General features: G+C 41.9%; 2 protein-coding genes, 2 long non-coding RNA genes and 1 other non-coding gene across 7 annotated transcripts; 3 read left to right on the plus strand and 2 right to left on the minus strand.

The window, feature by feature from the left end:
• Nucleotides 1–281: 281 nt before the first annotated feature.
• On the minus strand, nucleotides 282–7324 carry LOC112846409 (uncharacterized). The gene is made up of 3 exons (XR_003219341.1): nucleotides 7059–7324; nucleotides 1733–1998; nucleotides 282–416 (listed from the first exon to the last, which is right to left on the minus strand). It is a non-coding gene; the product is annotated as an uncharacterized LOC112846409 (long non-coding RNA).
• On the plus strand, nucleotides 370–1787 carry LOC109201656 (uncharacterized). The gene is made up of 2 exons (XR_002061722.1): nucleotides 370–441; nucleotides 946–1787. It is a non-coding gene; the product is annotated as an uncharacterized LOC109201656 (long non-coding RNA).
• On the plus strand, nucleotides 3520–21623 carry LOC100693045 (E3 ubiquitin-protein ligase TRIM21-like). 3 transcript variants are annotated; one of them, XM_025905870.1, is made up of 3 exons: nucleotides 3520–3523; nucleotides 7348–7350; nucleotides 18814–21623. In XM_025905870.1, coding segments are annotated over exons 2-3 (1539 nt in total). In that variant the 5' UTR covers nucleotides 3520–3523; nucleotide 7348; the 3' UTR covers nucleotides 20351–21623. The 3 variants fall into 3 exon arrangements, with proteins under 3 accessions (XP_025761655.1, XP_003459640.1, XP_025761654.1); XM_003459592.5 differs by lacking the exons at nucleotides 3520–3523; nucleotides 7348–7350 and adding an exon at nucleotides 16000–16151 and having other exon boundaries at nucleotides 18662–21623; XM_025905869.1 differs by lacking the exons at nucleotides 3520–3523; nucleotides 7348–7350 and adding an exon at nucleotides 16270–16385 and having other exon boundaries at nucleotides 18662–21623.
• On the plus strand, nucleotides 9012–10512 carry LOC109201608 (uncharacterized). The gene is made up of 2 exons (XM_019357377.2): nucleotides 9012–9064; nucleotides 9408–10512. Exon 2 carries the CDS (start codon nucleotides 9417–9419, stop codon nucleotides 10293–10295), a length of 879 nt encoding a protein of 292 aa, XP_019212922.2. The 5' UTR covers nucleotides 9012–9064; nucleotides 9408–9416; the 3' UTR covers nucleotides 10296–10512.
• On the minus strand, nucleotides 11808–11909 carry LOC112846596 (small nucleolar RNA SNORD89). The gene has a single exon (XR_003219605.1). It is a non-coding gene; the product is annotated as a small nucleolar RNA SNORD89 (small nucleolar RNA).
• Nucleotides 21624–22733: the final 1110 nt, after the last annotated feature.

The following is a 22733-nucleotide window of genomic DNA, read 5'->3' on the forward strand; positions in this document are numbered from 1 at the left end:
TATGTACTGACTGAGTACCACTGAATAAAGAAACAAATTAAAACCACTTTATACTACTTATACTTATACTAATTATACTTTATACTTTACTTTTTATGATCCTGAGCTGACTTCAAACAAGGAGCTTCTCAGACTAACAGCACGAGCACAAAACTGAAAGGATGAGAAACAAAAGTTTGATTTTAATGCTTCACAGAAAATCTATTTGAATACGCTGGAGACTCATTTAGGTCACTGCTGTTATCTTTCACTCAGTGCAGCGTTTCTGAAACGTCTTTGTATTATAGTGAAGTTTGAGCTTTGCAGGATAAAAAGAAGAAGAAATCAAAGATGTGCACACAGCAGGTAGTTGTACAGAGGACGTCAGCTGATGGAGCAGAGGGAGGCAGACTGTGGATGAATGAGGAGGTGAAGGCCTGCAGGCGGGTGGAGACAGAGGAGGTGATGGTCACTAATGACTTCAGACCAGCTTTCACCTTATTAACATAGTTGTTTGGTCACTTTGTGTTTCAATGAGACACGTACAGTTTGTGGAGTGGACCCGGGGCTTTGTGTGTTTGTGATCAGTCTTGGTGTTGAGGATTTCTCATGTTCAGCTCCCAACCAACAAAGTTGGAGCTAAAACTCTTCCTGTAGCCACGTGTGCTTTGCATCCTGCAGCAAAGTTCTACAGATGTGCAAAGATCTGGGCGAGCAATGAGCTGTGACATCAACATGAACTTTCTGTTTCCTCCAAAAGTCCACAGCACTTCCTGTTGTCGCTCAGACGTGACTGATAACTAGAATTGAACAGAACTATTTGAAATGACTTAGCTTTAGCTGTATGCTAGCTACACTCTACAGTGACTTTCAGCTACTTTTGCCACCAGGATGTTTCCCTCAAAGATGCTTGTAGGTGGATCTGACTGTGGCCAATCAACACCTGCACCTTGCCGCCCTGATCAGATACCCAGCTGGGATAATGAGCTCGCCAAAGGAGAAGACTGAAAGCACTGACACGAGGAAGGAACGAGTCAGAGGACCAGTGAGTGTCAGCAGAACCACTGTTCAGGACCAGACCACAGACATCAGCCACAACTGACCGTGTACTTAGTGAAAACCTCAGACAGCAGAAAGCAGAGAAAGAGGAGGAGCAAGGAGAGCAGCCATGGTGGAAGGACAGGTATGTACCACCAGCAGATAGAGGAAGTGGCTCTGTAGATATTTATAGTCAGTCCTCATGCATATGCTGTGCATATAGTAAGTGTCTGTCATGAAGGTGTCATGTGTGCATATCTGTGGTCAGTAAAGCTGATTGTGATTAATAGCTACACTACAGAGAGCCCAAAGAGTTGTTGCATTGCTTGTTAGCCTTGTTTAGGGAGGGCTGGGGTTTCTTTGGAGCCCCAATTCATTAAAGTTAGTTCAGCACCAAGTGAAAAGAATCCCTGAAGACTCAGCACAGAAAGTGTGGGACAGAAGTTTGCTGTGAAGACATGGACTGAGTTAGAAAACTAGCAACATGATTTATAACGGACAGTCATCATTAATGATGGAGAACTGAAAGGACATGAAGGCTGCGCTGTTACACTTTTTGATAGCTGGAAACTTTAACTGTCATCAGAAAACATCAAATATTCTGGATCCTCTCTGCAGTGTCTCTTCTTTCCTCTGTGACTTCCATGGATTTTAGCTCAAAAATGTTTTTAAATGGTTTGTCAGCAAACTGACCTCTGACCTCTGCAGTACTGACCTGTACAAAGAGCTGTCAGTCTCAGCTCTTCTCTCCCAGCACTGGTGGAGCAGGTGTAGTTGCTGCTGACAGCCATTGTTGGTTTTCTCAGAGACAGGCGGAGGTCTGAAGTGTTGAGAGCATCAGCTCTCATCGATGTGCGCCGCTGTAACGCTGCTTTTGTCCTCTGAGATCACCAGGTATGAAATCCGAGTACTGACAGGGCAGCAGGACAGATCTTTCCCCCTCATTCACTTCCATGAGCACAGCCAAGGCATGCTGGGAAACTGAGGCCACACCAACAGATGTAGAAATGACCTGCATGCTGTGGGTTTGTCTCAGAGTCCTCACAGGTGACACATTAGCTGCAGAAACCCAAGCCAGGTGTCTGAATACTGACACATGGACTCTTCCCATCCAGAGGGAGGATTTAGTCACACTTTATAATAACGACACAATAGTGAGCATTAGTATGTAGTTTATTAATGGAACCAGACCCAAACTGGTCCTTTTATACTTTCAGGACCTCCAAGTCTGCACTTATGGTTATTATCAGTTGGAGCCCCTCCTCATTCTTCTTCTTCTTCTTTGGTGCAACCCTGTAAATTTTGGGGTACCCCTTTGGCCCCTCCCCTTTTCTACAATTCCCCTGTGGGAGAGGTCGGTGTCATTTCTTTCCCAACACTGTACAACACACATATAATGTATATTTAGCCACCCTGATGTTTCTGATTGTGTTTTTAGTTCAATCATTGTCATCATTGTGTCTTTGCTAGATGCTATAAATGTGTAGTACGTGTGTGCCACAGATGTGTTACAGGCACAGTCTATGCTAGCATGAATAGATCATTCTTGCTAGCTTGGAAGTTGTGGTGGGTGGAGCTAACCCTCTTCCCTACTGTTTGCATTTGGTTGTAGCAGCTGGAGCGAGCGAGTTAATGACTTGGAGCTCTTTGTTTCTTTGACCTTTCATTGTGAGACACAACGTAGGAACATGTTGGTTACATTAAGACAGATTTAAAAGATCTGGATCAATAAGTTCAGAACATCATCAGTGACAGCAGTTTATATGTCTAAAGTATTACATCACAGACAGAGCAGTTATTTAGGAGCTGTTATGGTTGTAAATTACAGGTTTATTACTTAGAAAATGATTAATGAAGTATTTAGATCATAATAATGTTTCAGATGATGAACATACAGGATAATTCTGCTTCTATAAATGTTATGAAGTTTGATTTCTCTGAGGTTTCATAAATACTTATCTCTGACTGTAATTTCTGGTAACCGAGGCACTTACTAGTCGTTATTGTTAGTTAGTGCTTTTGTCTGATCTCAGCGAAGGTGACGATTATTCAGACTTTCAGGAGGTTTTAGATGAAACTGAAAGGCCCACAGAACCAAACACGTCTCAGCTGTGATCACACCAGAAACAGACAAACACAAAGTGATCAAACACACACCAAAGCCTACACTGCCATCTAGTGTAAGAAACTAGTACTGCTAGACAACCAAGCTACTTTAAAGCAGGTGATATTTAGGTTGGAAAATAAAAAATAAGTTGATAATAAACATTTGACAAAATCTTTTGGCAGGTAACATCTGGAAGTGAGCTGTTCTTTGGTGGTAATTAACAGTTTATTCTTGTTGGTAATTATGTAATGAAAGGTAGCAGCACACACACACACACACACACACACACACACACACACACACTGACAACAACAACTACAGACACGTCTGTGACTGCGATGAACACCTGAGTGTAAGACGAGGACTGAATATGATACAGTAACAGTCAAATATGAATGTGTGTAACAGCATGATTATGTATTATACATATATCAGAAATATGTGACATTTAACAGTCAAATCTCTCTGAACATGAAACAAGTGTTAAACCATTTCAGTCTCAGTCAGTGTTACTGAAACATTCATCTCCAACAGCATCACTGACACAGACAGTTGGAGCAGTTACAGTCAAATCATTGATCAGTGTTTTTATAACATGAGCTGCTGTTGCTGCACTAGTGCTGCTGCTCTCTTTCTCTTATTGTAGGTCTTTAGCTAACAAGTGTCTTCATATGACTGTTGTCTAATGTTCAAATGTAGATAACACCACCTGCACCACCCTGTTCCACAGCACAGCCTCTCATGTAGGCTTGGCTGCAGCACATATTAGCAGCTGCAGTGACATCAGCTTTCTGTGCAGAACCAGACAGGAGATCCGCTCCATAGTGTCATCACATCTACAGACTGTTACATATTCTCACCTGGTAATAAGAAGCTGCACACAGCTCCAAGATTACAGTTTTTTCTGAATGCTTAAACCCTAACTGTGATTTTCATAGCACAATTTCTAAAACTATTAATACTTATAGCAAAACCACTCACTGAGTTTGCAAAACTAAAAGCACAAACACTGCTTTGCACTCAGTTTGCCATTTTGTAACACACACTTTGCAAAACTGTAGGCACAATTCACTGCTTACACTCAATTACCAAATTTCCAACACACTCCTCGCAAAATTATACACATGTATGGCTATCATTAACACTATTTTGCCAACTGTCTGGCACACTTTCACATGTGAAAACTGTTTTAGAAAATTAGTCCACTTTGCAATCAGCCTAAGCACTATAAACAGGCCACAGGTAAGCTGTCTATGTGGAGTACAATGGAAGGAGCAGCAAGAGTGAGAAGAGTGAGAATCAGAGGAGGCCGAGTGAGAGGACGTGGAGGTGAAGAAGTTGGAGGAAAAGGACGTGGAGGAGCAAGAAGAGGATGAGGAGGGGAAAGAGGAAGGGTAAGAAGAGTAAGAAACAGAATAACTGATGACATCAGAGCTACAATAGTGGACCATGTCATCAACCATGGGATGACCCTGAGGGAAGCTGGCCAACGGGTTCAGCCTAAACTGAGCCGCTACACTGTGGCAGGCATCATTAGGACATTTCGAAATGAGAATCGGTAAGTACTTTGTAGCACTGCCATACTCTAATGAGAAACACAACAGTACCATACATGCAAAAATACTGAAATTGTTACTTTACAGAATTGCTAGACGTCCAGATGTTGGGGGCAGAGGCAGAATGTTCACTCCAGAGCAAGAGACCCATATAGTGAACATGGTGATTGCCAATAATGCAATAAGACTGCGCGAAATACAGCAGTGCATAATTGATAATGACACCATCTTTCAAAATATACACAGTGCAAGCATTTCTACACTAAGTCGTGTACTTGCATGTGGAGATACTGACCAGGCATCATGTCAGGCCTGGATACGGCATTCAAGGAGATATTTTCCCCGGTGCCTTGGACTGGAGGATATCGCATGCGATGTGGACGGAATTTTGTGGCCGGACCCAGAAAGACGACATGATGTAGGCTGATTGTCTTTTTTTTCCTTTTTTTGTGAAATTCCTATTTTGTGTTCTGACTTTGTCTTGGTTTTGATGAGTGTGAATAAACACCAATACTTGAAGTTTGGATCCTTGTATGTTTACATGACACTATGACAAAAGTGTGACCTCAAATTGACATCTGTACACAGAGAAAGCAAAAGCCAGATGTGTTTTGTATTCATACCATCAGTGTGCAGTTGGCTCATTGTGTGCTTAGTAGATGATGGCTTTTGTGTACTGTTTGATACGAAAACACCATTTTTACGAAGTTGTGAAGAGTTAATCTAGCTGTGTTCGCTTTTGCAAGAGAACTACAATGTTTTGATAATTGGGTGACAGGTTTTCTTATTTGTGTGTAGAGTTGTGCAAAAATAGCCAATAGTTACAAAAAATGTGCTTAAGCAATCAGAAAAAACTGTAACAGACAATGTGTTGATCATTTGGTAATTGAGTGTAAAGCAGTGAGTTGTGTTTACAGTTCTGCAAAAAGAGTGCTGTGCAGTGGATTGTAGCTACAGGTTTGCAAAGTGTGTGTTACAAAATGGCAAACTGAGTGCAAAGCAGTGTTTGTGCTTTTAGTTTTGCAAACTCAGTGAGTGGTTTTGCTATAAGTATTAATAATTTTAGAAATTGTGCTATAAGAATCACAGTTAGGGTTTAAGCATTCAGAAAAAACTGTAAATCTATTCATCTCCTCTCTCCTCCATTTCTCTCTGATTTGGTTCAGATCACCATCTCTGTGTCTCAGATCTTCTTACTCTCTTTCTCTCTCTGTCCCCCATCTTACCACCATGGGGAGCAGGGCATTCAGCTGCTCTGCTCCTCGACTCTGGAATTCCTCCTGATATAAGGAATATCACTTACTTTTCTCAAAACTCACCTGTTCAAAATAGCTTGTCACATAACCTCTCCACTCTGCTAATTTAAATCTGTTTTATCATTTTATGATTGTGTAAACTTCTTGCTTTGATGTTGCTTTTATTATTCAGCTGTGTACAGTGTCACTGAATGTACTGAAAGGCACTTTGAAATAAAATATGTAATAATAATAATAATAATAATAATAATAATAATAATACTAATAATATATCAAATTATTATTATCAAAGCATATCATCCCTGCAGGGATGACACCTGACAGGTTTTCTTTAAGTGCACTGTTCCAAAAATAAATAAATATTAGTCCTAGTTGGGGACATTTCCAAGCACAAAGGCTGTCTTTCTCTTAGAAAGAGAAGAAAAAACCTAAACTAACTGGCAGGATCAACCTAAGAACACAAGAAACCATCAGACAGATAAATGACGCTGAGGTTTCGCTTCCTAGCGGAACAATATCAGAACTTCGGGTTTCATGACGGCGCTGCACTGTTTCTGGCTTTAACTGGTTACTGATATTTACTTGGTCTGAACTCAGACCTAAGAGTCACTACCCCCGTTCATTTCCCCAAAATCATATTTACTGGTTGCCCACAAGCACTCGGAGTATCATAGTAGATATCATACTTCCAGCTGCTGAATGCACAGAGAAATGTTCTTGTTGGCAGCTGCACACACAACACTAATGTTTACTGTCAGATGCTTCTGAAACGTCTCAGTGTTTTATTCCCGGAATGTGATTTTCTTCCTCGGGTCTCTACTGTTACTCTCAGTGGGTCTCTGTGTGTGTGTGTGTGTGTGTGTCTGTGTGTGTATCTGTTTGTCTGTGTGTGTGTGCTTGTCTGTGAGTGTGTACATTTGCGTGTCTGTGAGTGTGTGTGTGTGTGTATTCATGGAACAGTGCCACGGGCCAGCTGCTTTCATTCCCTTGCAGGTGTATGTACCAGTAAGATACAATAACAGGAACAATAAATAAGAGATTGGGAACAAAATTCAATCTGTTGTACACAAAACGCTATGATTCACATAAATAAAATAAAATGCATGATGAATGAAACTTTACCTTGTCGAGGCAGTCAACGCCTTCTTTGTTCTTGTTGTAGTCCTGGATCACAAGGGGCTTCCTGTCCTCTGTGGTGCTGACAGCGGCATCTTTGTGTAGTGTGCTCGTCAGGATGACATTTCTATTCTTCTTGGGAACATATGACACAACAGTGTGTGTGTCAGTGCAAATTTTGATGAGACTGCCTCTCTTCCTCTGATCGATACCAGTGCAGGGGGAAGTTAAGACTTGTTCTTCCTCACTGTCCCTACCATGGTGAGCTTTCTTTTCAGCAGCTCCTGACCAAGAGCATGTGATGTGAAGAAATTGTCATGTGTGATATTGCACCCTTGGAGACCGGTTTTCATGTCCAGCACAATACACATGCCCTGTTTTTTTTTGTTTTGTTTTTTTATTTGTTTGTTTTTTTTTCAGCCCTTCCAGTACTGCATTTCCCCATGTAGACCTGCATATTCCAGGCATAGCTGCTCCTGGCATCACATGCTACTAAGATCTTTATTTTATATTTCCCTTGTTTGCTTGGAATGTACACCTTAAAGGGACAGCGACCTCTGAAAGGAACGAGGCGCTCATCAACTGTCACCTCAGGGCCTGGTTAGTACATAACTGGTAGATGCTCCACCCACCTGTACCAAATGTCCCTGATGGCAGACTATGCTTTCACCTCACAGTCACCCAGCCATCCTGTTTGCATGGCTTCTCAGAGCCTGCCGGAGGACAGCTCACAGAGGAATGGGTTCATCCTCTGGCAGTTGAGGAGCAGTATTTCATGAGTAACTCGAGCCTCCACTCTCCAAATGATCTACTTACCCACAGTGATAAATTGGCTCCCCGTGTTTCAGTTGCAGTATCTAGTAGTTCGACGTATTAACAACGCTGTCTCCAGATGTTTTTGGCCTTGTTCAGAATTCCCAGTTCACCTGTTTACCCACTTGGCTTCCCGACACTGGTTGGCTCCATGTTACTCTTCCAGCTCTAACCTCTGGGGCGTTGCCTGCCTGCCCCCTGCGTCTCACTCTTCCCAGACCTCAGGAAAATTGGAACAGGAACAAAGGACCCAGGATCATCTTTCCTGTTGGACTCTCACCTGGTAACCCTCCTCTCGGAACCCTGACTCACGCCTCTCAAGTAAGTTCTCCTTTTGCATTTTCCCCACCTCACCAGCAGTAACCTTCAGCTCCCACCTGCATGAAAACCTTGGATTAACACTGCTCTCCTCTCTTTTTAGAAACCTGCTTCTGGTGACCACTACTCCCAGTGCTTCCATTCTATCCAAAGAACTAAACCAGTACAGAGTCCAACACTCTGTACTGGCCTAGTCCGGTAACACTTTCATAATCACACATTTTATTCTGTGTATGCTAGTCTGCTGAAACGTTAGGTCTGCTCCAGCTTCACTTTACAATGCCAGAGCACTGAGCAAACTAATCTTTATCTTTTTTATGGTGGTTACCCAAAATGGACAACGTGGACTTTATGAAGGAGGAAACAAAATCAGAAAAGTCCCATTCTAAAGCAAAACTACAGATAAACACGAATTTGGTAGATTTGTGTGTGATAATACAACTGTAGGAGGTTCATGTGAGAAATGAAATGAAAATGAAATTAAAGAGTCCATAGATCAGCTGTGCTGCCACAGTGCTGATTGTGCCAGTTCTTTCCACTCTGTCTTCATTTCCTCATTTCCCAAACTCTGACTTCTTTCATTAGACAGAAATGATGAACACATAAAACTTTAAAGACATAATCAGTAATTGTTTGAACCCCTCTTTGTTTATTTAACGCTTATTATTTTTCCTTTTCAGTATAACTCACAATAATCATCATCAGTCATTCCACTACAATCCTAAACAGCTCCCCATGATTTTCTTGAGTTTATGATCAGTCACGTGTGTTGGCATTGTGACTATAATCACATGTCTGTTGTGTATTTAAATGTGGACTTTTCTGTAGGAGATCAGCAGCCGTCCAGCAAACCTCATCTAGCCGACCACGTCTGCACACACGTAAGTCTGTCTCCATTCACTCAGCGTCCTCATTTCGCTCTTTATTTTATTTTGGTTAAAATGATCTCCTAACACTTTAATATTATCTTATTAATCAAAGGTGGTAATAAGCTATTTTTCCCACATGTTCCTCTGGGTTCAGTTTAATGGTTTCAGGCTTAGAGTAAAGACTGTAATATCATAAAAACATGAATACTGTGATTGTGTGCAGATTGATCTGTTGGCATTTTTTCCTTTCTTACTCGGGGCTGTTGCCATTATTACTATTACATACTGTCCTGATTTCACTTGTTAAAACCATTTTATATCTGGATTGACTCTTCATCAAATCTGTTTGGTGCAGGAACTCAAAATGTCCTTCATCGCTGAGCTCCAAGTGTCTTTGAACAAAGCCGAGGAGTTTGCACTCCGTGAACAAGGCTTCAAGAAAATCTTTGTTAATCTGAACAAAGGAGCCGGGGGAAACTTTGTGTACCTATGGTACAAAAAAGGTGACCATGCAATTACCAGGATTCAGATTTCATTCAACGATGAGATGTCCACGGGTCTGTCCAGTGCAGGGTTCAAAAAGATCGACAAAAACCTCAACGAGGGAGCATGTGGAGGCCCTGTCTACCTGTGGTACTACAAAGGTTCCTTAAAGTACGATATTCCCATCAGGAAACTCGATGTGTCTGTACAAGCAGCAGATGAACCCTACAAGTATAAACTGGGCTGGGAGAGACTGGCCTGTGACCTGAACCGTGGTGCTGGAGGAAACTGGATCTATCTGTGGTTGAAGAGAGAGAACCCCACCTACATCTGTGACATCAAGGCCACTGCTAAATTTGAGGAAGATGAGGACAACTTCAATGATGGCTACATCCGGGTGGATGAAGACACCAACAGGGGAGCAGGAGGGCCCTACATCTTTATCTGGTACCGTCAGACCACGGACCCCAAGGACGCCATCAGTGAGCTGGAAATCTCCTCCGGTGACATCGAGCAAAAGAGCCTTCAAGACCAAGGCTATGAAATCGTGAACCAGGATCTGAACGAGGGCACCAAAGGAAAGGAGGTGTTCCTGTGGTACAAGAAAGACAGTGGCAGCACCCCCATCAAGGCCATCACCGTGCTCGCCGACCCAGCAGCTAAGCAGGCGTATGAGAATGACGGGCTCAAAGTGAACCCAGAAAACCTCAACACAGGCAACCCCAGAGCTGCTCCTGTGTACCTGTGCTATCATAAGTGAGAGCGGTCATGGTAACAGAAGTGAGCACGCTCACTGGGCAGAAACCCAGAGATTTGATGATGTTTTTTTTCTTTAATGATGTTCAATCACTGTGATCTCAGAGGTTTGTCTCCACCAGCGATCATTGATCCTACAATCAATCTGTTCAATTAGCTCTGTATCACTTTATTCTGATGATTGTCTCTGTTTCAATAAAGTGTGTTTAGCATCTGAAAAATCTCTGTGTCGTGTGTCAAAGCTTCATCTCACACTTGTTAGCAGAATAAGGTGAGCTCAGTAGATCCAGTTTGTGTTGCTGGGGAATGATGGTGTTGAAAGCTGAACCAAAGTCAATGAACAGCACTCTAACGTATGAGTCTCTGGTGTCCAGAGGTGTGAAGGCTGAGTGAGGGGCAGCTGCAAATGCATCATCGGTTGAGGAGTTTGACCGGTATGTGAACTGAAATGGGTCCAGGTTGGAGGGAAGAGATGTCTTGACAAATCATTCAAAGCTTCATCAAATGAAATCAAAATGTATTTATATACAGTGGGATGCAAAAGTTTGGGCAACCTTGTATAAATCGTTGGTTGTTACAATAAAAAAATGTCAGTTACATATATCATATAGGAGACACACACAGTGATATTTGAGAAGTGAAATGAAGTTTATTGGATTTACAGAAAGTGTGCAATAATTGTTTAAACATAATCAGGCAGGTGCATACATTTGGGCACCAAAAAAAAAGAAACAAAATCAATATTTCGTAGATCTGCCTTTTGCAGAAATTACAGCCTCTAAACGCTTCCTGTAGGTTCCAGTGAGAGTCTGGATTGTGGTTGAAGGTATTTTGGACCATTCCTCTTTACAAAACATCTCTAGATTATTCAGGTTTGATGGCTTCCGAGCATGGACAGCTCTCTTTAACTCACACCACAGATTTTCAATAATATTCAGGTCTGGGGACTGAGATGGCCATTCCAGAACATTGTACTTGTTCCTCTGCATGAATGCCTTAGTGGATTTTGAGCAGTGTTTCGGGTCGTTGTCTTGTTGAAAGATCCAGCCCCGGCGCAGCTTCAGCTATGTCACTAATTCCTGGACATTGGTCTCCAGAATCTGCTGATACTGAGTGGAATCCATGTGTCCCTCAACTTTGACAAGATTCCCAGTCCCTGCACTGGGCACACAGCCCCACAGCATGATGCAACCACCACCATATTTTACTGTAGGTAGCAGGTGTTTTTCTTGGACTGCTGTGTTCTTTTTCCACCATGCATAACGCCCCTTGTTATGCCCAAATAACTCAATATTAGTTTAATCAGTCCACAGCACCTTATTCCAGAATGAAGGCATGGTCAGAACTCTTCGTCTTTACTGCGGCACAGCCACAGACCATCCTGACACCGCGGTCACACAGGACGCAATCAGGAAACTGCAGAAGAAGAAAAACAGGAAGTTTGCTGAACATGGGAATAAAACTGTTTAGGTCACGTGACCCGATCTGCTCAGTCAGCTGTCAGGTCACGTGACGTTCTGGAATCAGACAAACGCTTCGGTCACGGCGCCCCGCTCTCAGAACACACTGCCTGGCGGAGGCGCTACAATTCGGCCTTTTGTTCACATCATCTCCCAGAAGACCTTCCCACCTTGTGACATCACCACACACACATCAAACCTCACCTTTGCAGATGAAGCGTCACCGATGACATCATAGCTCAGGATGCAATCAGAGAGCAGAGCCACCTGCAGAAACACAAACTGATGGTTAGATTCTGGCCGTGGAAGTCATGGACGCCACGTGCCGCCTGGATCAGAGTACACTTCTGTCTGGTTTTGTCACGGCCCCTCCCCTCTGTGAACAGACTGCTGTTCCAGCAGTCCACTTCCAGGCAGAGCGACAGGTGACGGTGGAGGTTTTTAGTGTTTTTGGGTGAACTGACCCTTTGAAGAAGTCCGATGTAAATACAAGGCTCTAGACTAACTTTTTGCCACGGTTTTGCCACAAGTTAGGCGCACCAGCACAAAAGTTAGGCGCACCCAAATTTTTTAACCGCATCGCTTAACACCGCAGTTTTACATGTGCACTTTTTTAGGGGAAAATTGCTGTCCATACAGACAATATTGATTTGTAAATGATTAACTAACAATCTTGTGCTTGTGCTTAAAGTGCGTTGGCCCTCTTTAGTAATATTGTAGACAGTGTTAAACTTAATTATTATCTTGGCCTCCTCTGACGACCTGTTTGCTGCTGCCTGCCGCTGAAAGGCAGTGGGGAGAGGGGACACTTTTTCAGTGTTCAGAGATTGATGAATGAACAAAAAAGTTATCAATAGTTCTTTCATCTTTTCTTATTACCCACAGCTACATCCACTTCTGTCGGGCCTAGGCTGCTCACTAGGGCTGGGTATCATCACTGATTTCTATAATCCATTCGATTCCGATTCATGAGCTGGGTCGGACTCTCTGGTACGGCACTCGACTGGTTCAAATCCTACCTTAAGAACAGGAACTTCTGTGTCAATTAGCCAATTCTTATCACAAAAGACAGAAATCACATGCGGGGTCCCCCAGGGCTCCATCCTAGGGCCCCTCCTATTTAGCATTTACATGCTCTCATTAAGCCAGATTATAACCAGAACCAGAACCAAACATGGAGAAGCAGCTTTTAGTTTCTATGCTCCTCACATCTGGAACACACTATCAGGAGAATGCAAAGCTGCAGAGTCACTGAACTCTTAAGACTAAAATTAAAACGTATCTATTTATACTTGCTTATGATCCTATTATTATTTTTTACTTGCTTGTTTTTAATTTTCATACAAATTATTTTCTTTATTATTGTTTTATTGTAAATGCTTTCTTATATTTTAATCTTCTAAGCGATTTATGTTTTTTTTTTCTGTGTTCAAATTTTAATCATGTAAAGCATCTTGAATTGCCTTGTGTTGAAAGTATGCTATACAAATAAAATTGCCTTGCCACGAGGTCCTGATTTGATTCGATTTCGCCTAAAACAGTCAGAAATATTATAATTCTGATCATTTATCAGTATTGATACATGTGCAACTTCATCAGAGGTGTGAGCATCACAGCAGATGCTTTTGTGTCAAAGTAACTGAGAATAAAACAGAAAAACAAGGAGATTTTCCTGGCCTGGCTTTTTATAGCAGATAACCTTAAAAATATTCTGCAATTTGCATAGTACCGCGGCCGACAGCCAGTGTTGGGAAGGTTAATTTTAAAATGTATTCCACTACAGATTACAGAATACATGACCCAAAATGTATTTTGTAACATATTCCGTTACGTTACTCAATGAGATTAACGTATTCTGAATACTTTGGATTACTTAATATAATATCATGCTTTTTACAACTACGTGAATGTACTATTGCTGTGATTTATTACTATTAGTGATGGTAAATTCGATTCCTTTTAGTGAATCGAGTTTGAATGAGTCACTCACCAAAATGAATCGGGTGTTTTGAGTCATTTGAGTCACTGAGTCAGTTGCTAGGAGAGTGCAAAAAATGTACATTTTCATGCAAACTTAATTTGTTTCTCTTTTCATGTAAACCCTATTGCTAAGATGAGTGATTGAAAAAGAAAAACAACTCTTTTATAGAGCAAAAAAGAGCAAAAAAATAAAGAATAAATAAGGGGAAATAAAGGGAACATTTATTTTTATTTCAATAGAATATCAATGAAATTTCTGACAGATAGAAAATGAAATGTGAATCAATAAAATCAAAATAAAAAATATAAATAAAAAAAATAAAATTCACAGATTAATGCATTCAAAAGTACTAGTCCACTTCAAAATTAATTGTCCCTTACAGATTGGCATTGAGGAAAATAAGCTCCCGAACTTTTCCAGGGCTGAGACGGTTCCTCCTGTCTGTAATTATTTGTCTTGCCTTTGAAAAGATCCGCTCTGATGGAACGGAAGTTGCCACTATGCAGAGTCTCGTCTTCATAACATCAAAGGTTTTTTTGAAGACAGTGGCACGGGACTTCCACCACTCCAGGGGGTCAGATGTTCGGGGTAGGAGTGGCTCTGACAGGAATCCTTTAATCTCCAGCATTGCCTCTGTGAAGGGGTTTTGGACTCCTGGCCTCAGTGATGCAACCCGCTCCTCAAAATCGGCCCAAATCACAGGCACTGTCTCAGTGGAAGGATTGGCCTGTGGGACACCTTCTCCTTCCTCTGTGCTGGATGTTGCCAGTGGCAGTGGTCTTAAGGACCTCGATGCAGCTCCCACAACTCTTGTTACAGCATCTTCTGCATGTCTATCATGCAAAAATACATGCTTCTTGAACCTGGGATCCAAAAGTGTAGCATCTGCAAGCAGGCTCACTTGTTTGATCCCCCCCAGCCGTTTGACAATTTCTGCCATGAGGATGTCTACCATGTTGCGGATTGGGTGATAGATGGAAGGACTTCTCTGTCTGTGTGCAGTAACCCTCTGCAGCCCTCTTGCCATTAAAATGGCTTTTGATCCAGTAACAAACCTGTTGAGGAGAAATAAAGGAAAGACTATAGTTCCATGCTTTTTAATGCAGTTACAGCCCCTGCAGTGCAGTGCATTAAGCATACATTGTCATATAAAACCATTTTACAGTTTACATTTAAGTGTAAGCTGTTGTAAGTAACATCTTAAATGTAATGACACAACATGAAATATATACATGTATTATAACACTATTTTAACATACCTTTCGGCACTCAGTTCCACAGTCACTTCCTCAAAAGGCTGCAGGACTTCACAGGTTTCCTTGACCATCTCCCACTCTTCAAGTGACAGGGTTGTCAGCTGTGGATTTACCAAGGCCAGGGTGGAAATGAGGGGATCCTTCACTTCTGCAATCCGCTTCAGCATGTAATAACTGGAATTCAACCTGGTTGGCACATCTTGCTTCAGTCGTAGTTAGGGCTGTCCCATCTGCTGCTGTGTCTCTCTCAGTTTAGCAGAAGCCACTGTGCTGCAGCGTGTATATTCAATTATTGCTTTTACCTTTCTGATAATTTCATGAATTTGAGACTGCTGGATTCCATTTCTGACAATTAAATTCAAAATGTGTGCAAAACAATTTAGATGGTTCCAGTGCAGAATGTCACCCATTGCCTTCTTGACATTGGCTGCACTATCACTTACACATGCAACTATCTTTTCCATAATGGCCCATTCAGTTGCAATCCTTTCCAGCTCTCTCTCTCTATATATATCTATCTATATATATATATATATGTCATAATAATCTGACAATACATATAATATTGGCCATATTATATTTACATTACCAAAGTGAGATGACTTTAGTCTCATGAACAACATTAGCTAATTGTTATTTACTAACTAATCTTGAAATGACTTCAGTACAGAAATGAAGCACAACTATCATGTTTTACAGTCCTGTGGTCTCAACCTCAGATACTCAACTAATCAAAGTGATGTCATGACAAAAATGATTGACCAACAAAACATTTTTTTTCCTTCATTTCTGTCAAACAGTGCTGTATGTAACATTTCTCGCGGTTAGTATCATGGTTGCTAGGCAACCTGAACAGGCTAGACCGTCCAATTTCACAAGCCTCTCACTTCCGCACTTCTCTGACTCATAGTATGTACCATACGTAATACGTGTAGTGCGCGTACTTCAAGCGTGTGGTCTCTTAATTCGGACACAGCCCCTGAGTACAGACTGCCTGTTTCCTGTAAAGGGAGAGGCAGGAAGAGGTGGAGCAAAGACGAGAAGTTCAATGTCATTTTCCAGAAGTGAAAGTGTGAGAGAGCAGCAGCAGAGCTGCAGTCGAGTCCTGTTTGTCTCTAAAAGAAGATTCACCAGAGTCCATCAGGTTTCTCTCAGCAACAGTGGTGAGTGCAGCTGATCACACTTCCTGTTTCTACACAAATTTTCACTCTGTTCACTTCATGCTGACTCATCACAGTCACACTGGATCCATAGAAATCTGCTCATGTATCCACAGATCCACTGTAGGAACATCGAGCTGCTGTTTCAAACAGTCTCACTGTGGCTCTGCTCAGGACTGTGGACTCAATCTATGCTCTGGACTTCAGACTGACTCCACACTTCCTGTTTTGATTAAGGTTTATTCATCACTTCCTGTTCTGATGATTGTTCATTCATTGCTTCCTGTTCCTTTTACATTGATTCTGGATCTGATTGATTATAAGGATTACAGATGTGAAAACAGCTATATATACTTCATTGATATATATATAATGCCTTTGATGCAGTAAACCAGTAGATTTTGGTCAGTATTTAAAAAAGTCATTCAAACGTTTTACAATGAGGGATTATCTCACTTAGGCTAAGTTCACATTGCAGGCGAAAGCGCATCAAATCCAATTTTTTTGACCCTATGCGACCCATATTCAGTCATGGTATGACAGAGTGAACAGCACAAATCCGATATTTTCAAATCTGACCTGGGTCACTTTCGTATGTGGTACTGAATCCGATACACATCTGATGTTTTAGAAAGCGTCTGCTGTTTGAATGGTCATGTCGCATTAAATCCGTCTTTTACGCCACTGACACAAGACAGACGCCAATTATCAGTGCCGGAGAAGACATTGTGAACACTTCCTGTCCATCCAGTATAGATGTTAGTGAAACAGTTGGGAAGACAACGTTTGAGAAACATGAACATTTTATTTGAAACGTATAATCTGCAGATTCTGACAGAAATCCGCAACTATCCTTTGAAGCACCGCTCCTCTCTAAAACAACAATAAGGATAATTATTAGGCCATATGTAAATAACAACATAACTTTATAACTTAAAGCAAATTGGGAAACGTAAAGTCCAAAACAAGTCTTTATATTAAGGCCATCAGTCAAACAATATTTTTTGCTCAGGGTCTAAACAGAGCGCGTTGAGTGTGACATCTTTTTGCGCATGCGGGCCGGTTTGAGCAGTCACACGTTTGCTGTCACAGTTTATTTGTAGTGTGAACATGTAGACATAAAAATCGGATTTGATCAAAAAATTGGAATTGATCATTAAGATCTGCAGTGTGAACGTAGCCTTAGTGTAACAGATGTTCCTAAATCATTCAGAAAACCGTCAATGCTTCACGTTCTAACTTTGTGTGGAAACATAAATCTCATTATATAAACAGATGTGTTTAAATCATCCTGATAATCAAGGCTTTAAATATGTTAGAGTTCCATACATCAGCTGTGATATTCAAGCTGAACTGGATCAAACATGTCATTTGACACAAACATAGATTATGCTGTTTAATCCCAAAGCTTATTTGAAGCAAACTGGAGGATAGAGGATATCCTCCTTAAATGTGATTTTGATCTTAACAAAATTCACTTATCTCATTTTTACACATAGGCTTTAGGGGCGATCGTGGCTCAAGAGTTGGGAGTTCGCCTTGTAATCAGAAGGTTGCCGGTTCGATCCCCGGCTTGGACAGTCTCGGTCGTTGTGTCCTTGGGCAAGACACTTCACCCGTTGCCTACTGGTGGTGGTCAGAGGGCCCGGTGGCGCCAGTGTCCGGCAGCCTCGCCTCTGTCAGTGCGCCCCAGGGTGGCTGTGGCTACAACGTAGCTTGCCATCACCAGTGTGTGAATGTGTGTGTGAATGGGTGGATGACTGGATATGTAAAGCGCTTTGGGGTCCTTAGGGACTAGTAAAGCGCTATATAAATACAGGCCATTTACCATTTACTTTATCATGTTGGCTTCTTCTCTACAAACATAAATCTTTGATTTGGACAAACAAATGCATGAAACACAAAAATAAATCAAAGTTTTCTGAGGATCCATAATAATATGAATGATGTATCCCAGCGAGTGACTGGAAAAGGTCGTCTTCTTCCATATCCTGAGTTTGTGAGGACCTGTGATGTTCCAGTATCTGTGAGAGAATGCAGGACAGTTTTTAATGATGGCACAAATGGACCAAATATACAGACACCACTGAATAAGATGTTCTCATAAATGCCATTAATATACTGGATAAAACATTTAATAACACATTTCTGACGTATATGATTCATTGTCCTCCTCAGTCAGAGAAACAATTTCACATCTTTTTAACGACTGTATTTATGTTCATCCCCAAAAGTTGATTCTGTTCATCTGGACGCTGCAGTGTACGGCAGACACTACGTTGTTAAGTTTGTTTTTGGGATGAACCAGTTTGTGTCTGAGTGTGTTGCTGGGTCTCCACCAGTTACTCTGAGAATTGAAGAAGCTTCTCTGATGAAACGTCTTCAAGAAACTTAAAGAAGTCCAGACGCTTTTCTTTCCAAGCTCCTCAGACTACTGACGCTTGTTTCTCTCTTTTTAAAAATGAAATTTAAAGTGAATTTTGAATCAAATGTTTCTTTTCTTTCTCCCTCAGAGTGCAGACATGTCTGCTGCCAGCAATCTGCGATCTGAAGATCAGTTTCTGTGCTCCATCTGTATGGATGTGTTCACTGATCCAGTCTCTACACCATGTGGACACAACTTCTGCAAAATCTGCATCAAACAGCACTGGGACATGAATCAGAGGTGTCAGTGTCCCATGTGTAAAGAGACTTTCTACACTAGACCTCAGCTGAGGGTCAACACCTTCATCTCTGAGATGGTTGCTCAGTTCAGACGTGAAGCTCAGCAGAAAGCCAGCAGCAGCAGCTCCGAGCAACAAGCTGCCAAACCAGGAGAAGTTCCCTGTGACGTCTGCACTGGAACCAGACTGAAGGCCCTGAAGTCCTGCCTGGTGTGTCAGACCTCCTACTGTCAGACTCACCTGGAGCATCATTTGACAAAGGAAGCTCTGAAAAGACATCAGCTGATTGATGCTATGGAGAACCTGGAAGGCAGGATATGCACGAAGCACGGTAAACCTCTGGAGCTGTTCTGTAAGACCGACCAGACATGTGTCTGCATGCTCTGCTCTGTTTTAGACCACAAGAACCACGAGTTTGTTCCTCTGAGAGAAGAATATGAAGGAAAGAAGGCAGAGCTGGAGAAGACAGAGGCTGAGATTCAGCAGATGATCCAGAAGAGACGACTGAAGATCCAGGAGATCACAGAGTCGGTGAAGATGAGTAAAGATGCTGCAGACAGACAGAAGGCAGAAGGTGTTCAGGCCTTCACTGCTCTGATGGAGTCTGTTGAGAGATGCCTGAAGGAGCTCATGAAGGAGATCGAAGACAAACAGGAAGCTACAGAGAAACAGGCTGAAGGTCTCATCAAAGATCTGGAACTGGAAATCTCTGAGCTGATGGAGAGAAGTTCTAAGGTGGAGCAAATCTCATGCTCTGAAGACCACCTCCACCTCCTTCAAAGCTTCTCCTCCCTGAAAGCTGCTCCACCCACCAAGGACTGGACAGAGGTCAGAGTCCGTCCACCATCATATGAGGGGACTGTGGTGAGAGCTGTGGCTCAGCTGGAAGAGACACTCGGGAAAGACATGAAGAAGAAGCTGTTTGAGGCTGAGCTGAAGAGGGTGCAGAAGCATGAGGTGGATGTGACTCTGGATCCTGATACAGCACACCCTTATCTCATCCTGACTGATGATGGAAAACAAGTACGTGACAGTGATGTGAGGAAGAATCTTCCAGACAACCCAGAGAGATTTTCTCACTGTGCTTGTGTTTTAGGAGAGCAGAGTTTCTCTTCAAGCAGATTTTACTTTGAGGTTCAGGTTAAAGGAAAGACTGACTGGACTTTAGGAGTGGCTACAGAGTCGATCAACAGGAAGGGAAAAATCACACTGAGTCCTCAGGATGGTTTCTGGACTGTGATGCTGAGAAATGGAAATAAGTACAAAGCTAATGCTGGTCATCCAGTCCCCCTCTGTCTTCATCCTGGTCCTGAGAAGGTGGGGGTGTTTGTGGATTATGAGGAGGGTCTGGTCTCCTTTTATGATGTAGGTGCTGCAGCTCTGATCTACTCCTTTACTGGCTTCTCCTTCACTCACAAACTCCACCCATACTTCTGTCCCTGTAACAATGATGGTGGTAAAAACTCAGCACCTCTGATCATCTGTCCTGTCAATCAAACTGAGTCGATTTTATTTGATGAACTGATTGATTTTTATTGAAGGGAACAAATGAACACACTGAGTGTAAATCCTCTACAGTCTCCATGTTTCTATAGAATCTGATCATCAGGACTCTGATTCACACTTTGATTCTCATGGAGTTTGATTTGAACAGAAGAAAAGTTGAATCAGGAAATGTTCCCACTGATGGAGACTCAAGCTGAAGAGCAAATATCAGAGAATAAATGTCAGAATAAATGTGTGGCTGTTATACGGAGCATCAGAGTCCAGCTGAGTTATGTTGGATACAAAGTGGTTATTTTGGCTCTGTGAGGATTTTTGTTCACTGAAAACTGATAAGACGAATAATATTCAAAGAACTCTGTAGAGATTCATATATCCATGTTCTCCACCTGGAGGTGTGGAGAAAGGTGGAGCACAGACTGCTGCATCCTTTCAGTCACATCATTTTGAGGTGATGATTATATATTTCCATGTTCTGATGATTTGGGTTAAAGATAAACACAGAGTTGGGGAACGGCTGCAATCATAGCATGAATAAGATGCTGAAGGCTGAGCTGTCAGTGAACATGTTTCACTGTGATGTTGATTTGAAGAATATAAAGTGTGTGTGGCTGCTGACAGCTACAGTCTCTGTTAGTCTTCATGTTCCACCCAGACAACTTTCACCCCTGAGGCAACGATTCAGCAACAACACAACAGCTGCACGCACACACACAATCACACTCACGCACACACACGTAACATCATAGTTTCCATCATGGTCACACAAATCCTTAGCAGAGCAAAGTGGCCTACTTTGCATTTGTCATGATCCTGGGTCTATGACCCAGCGTTTTGAGTTTATTGTTATTATTTTCCAGTTTCTGCTGTTTTGTAATTGTTCTTAGGGCTTGAGTTGTTTCTTTCATCCCTACCTGTGCCTCTCTTCTGTGTTCTGTCGTGTCCCCAGTTGGTTGTGTAAAACAGTCTGTGTGTTTCCTGTTTTACTTTGTAGGTTTGTGTCTCGTTATGTCCATTAGTTCCAGCTGTGTCCCCTCCTGTCTGCTATTTCCTGATTACCTGTTGTGTGTATTTATACTGCGTCTCTGCTTGTGCTCCTCGTTGCGTCGTCTGTGTTTCTCTGTGAAGTTTCCGTGTACTTTATGTTATTTCGTATTTCTCCGGGTCTCTCTGCTCTCCGCTCTAGGTCCTCCCGTTTGTATTAGGTTTCCCAGTTTAGGTTTATGTTTATGTTTAGTTCTGCCCATATCTTGGTTATTGTTCACTGTTAATAAATCCCACTTGCACCTCCGCCATTGTCTGCCCCTGGATCCTCTTTTCTCACCTTTATACGACTGCTGCCCCCAGTCGTGACAGCATTAGCTGCTCAAGTTATAGAAAGCAAGGGAAAACAGTATTAGCATCTAATGGCAGCTTACTTATCATAAACTCTTCATATCGTTATAACGCAAGGGAAAAGAGTCACTCATAGCAGCCTATTTAGCATTAACGTCTCACATCATTATAACATAAGAGAAAAGGGTGTTAGAATTAGCTACTAACGCTTATTCACCTCAAATTAGTTTTAGCTGCTAATGTCAGTGCTACTTAGCATTAACGCTTCACTAATATAATGCTAATTCACATCAAATTAGCATTAGTTAATAATGGTAAACTTAGTATCATTAGCTGCTGTCATTCTTACAAAGCAAAGAAAAACAGTATGACCATTAGCTGCTAATGCTTATTCACCTAAAATTAGAATTAGCCACTAATGGCATCCTATTTAGCATTAACGCTTCACATTGCAGGGGAAAAGTTAAAATTGAATGAAAAATAGTGTTAGCATTAGCTACTCATACTGTTAAAAAGTAAGAAAAAAACATTGTTAGCATAAGCGGATTATGGTAATTCACCTCAAATTAGTATTAGCTAATAACGGCAACCTACTTAGCTGGTCACATTGTTATAAAGCAAGAAAATATTGTATTAGCATCAGCTGCCAATTCCTATTCACCTAAAATTAGCATTAGCCACTAATGGCAGTCTACCTAGCATTAACTCCTCACTAATATAAAGCTAATTTACATCAAATTAGCATTAGCTGCTAGCGTCAGCCTACTTAGCACTAGCTGCTCACATTGTTAAAAGGGAAGGGAAAATGATATTAGCATTCACCTCTCATCCGAGAAGCTTCTTCAGTCCTAAGGGTCAAATGGTGGAGAGTCCCAGATTTAAACCCAGTGGGAGTACCCCCCAAAGAGGGACAAAGGACCCCCAAATGATCATCTACCTAATCACATGAGCCAAGGTGTGAAAACGGGTGTGGGTCACAATCAGCCAGGGTTTCAGGCGAGCTCATTGTGAAATCTGGCCCCACCCTATCATGTGATTTCCTGAGGTCAGATGGCCCAGGATGTGAGTGGGCGTTAAGGTGTCT

The sequence above is a fragment of the Oreochromis niloticus genome, linkage group LG3 (genome assembly GCF_001858045.2).
Source record: "Oreochromis niloticus isolate F11D_XX linkage group LG3, O_niloticus_UMD_NMBU, whole genome shotgun sequence".
NCBI lineage: Eukaryota > Metazoa > Chordata > Actinopteri > Cichliformes > Cichlidae > Oreochromis > Oreochromis niloticus.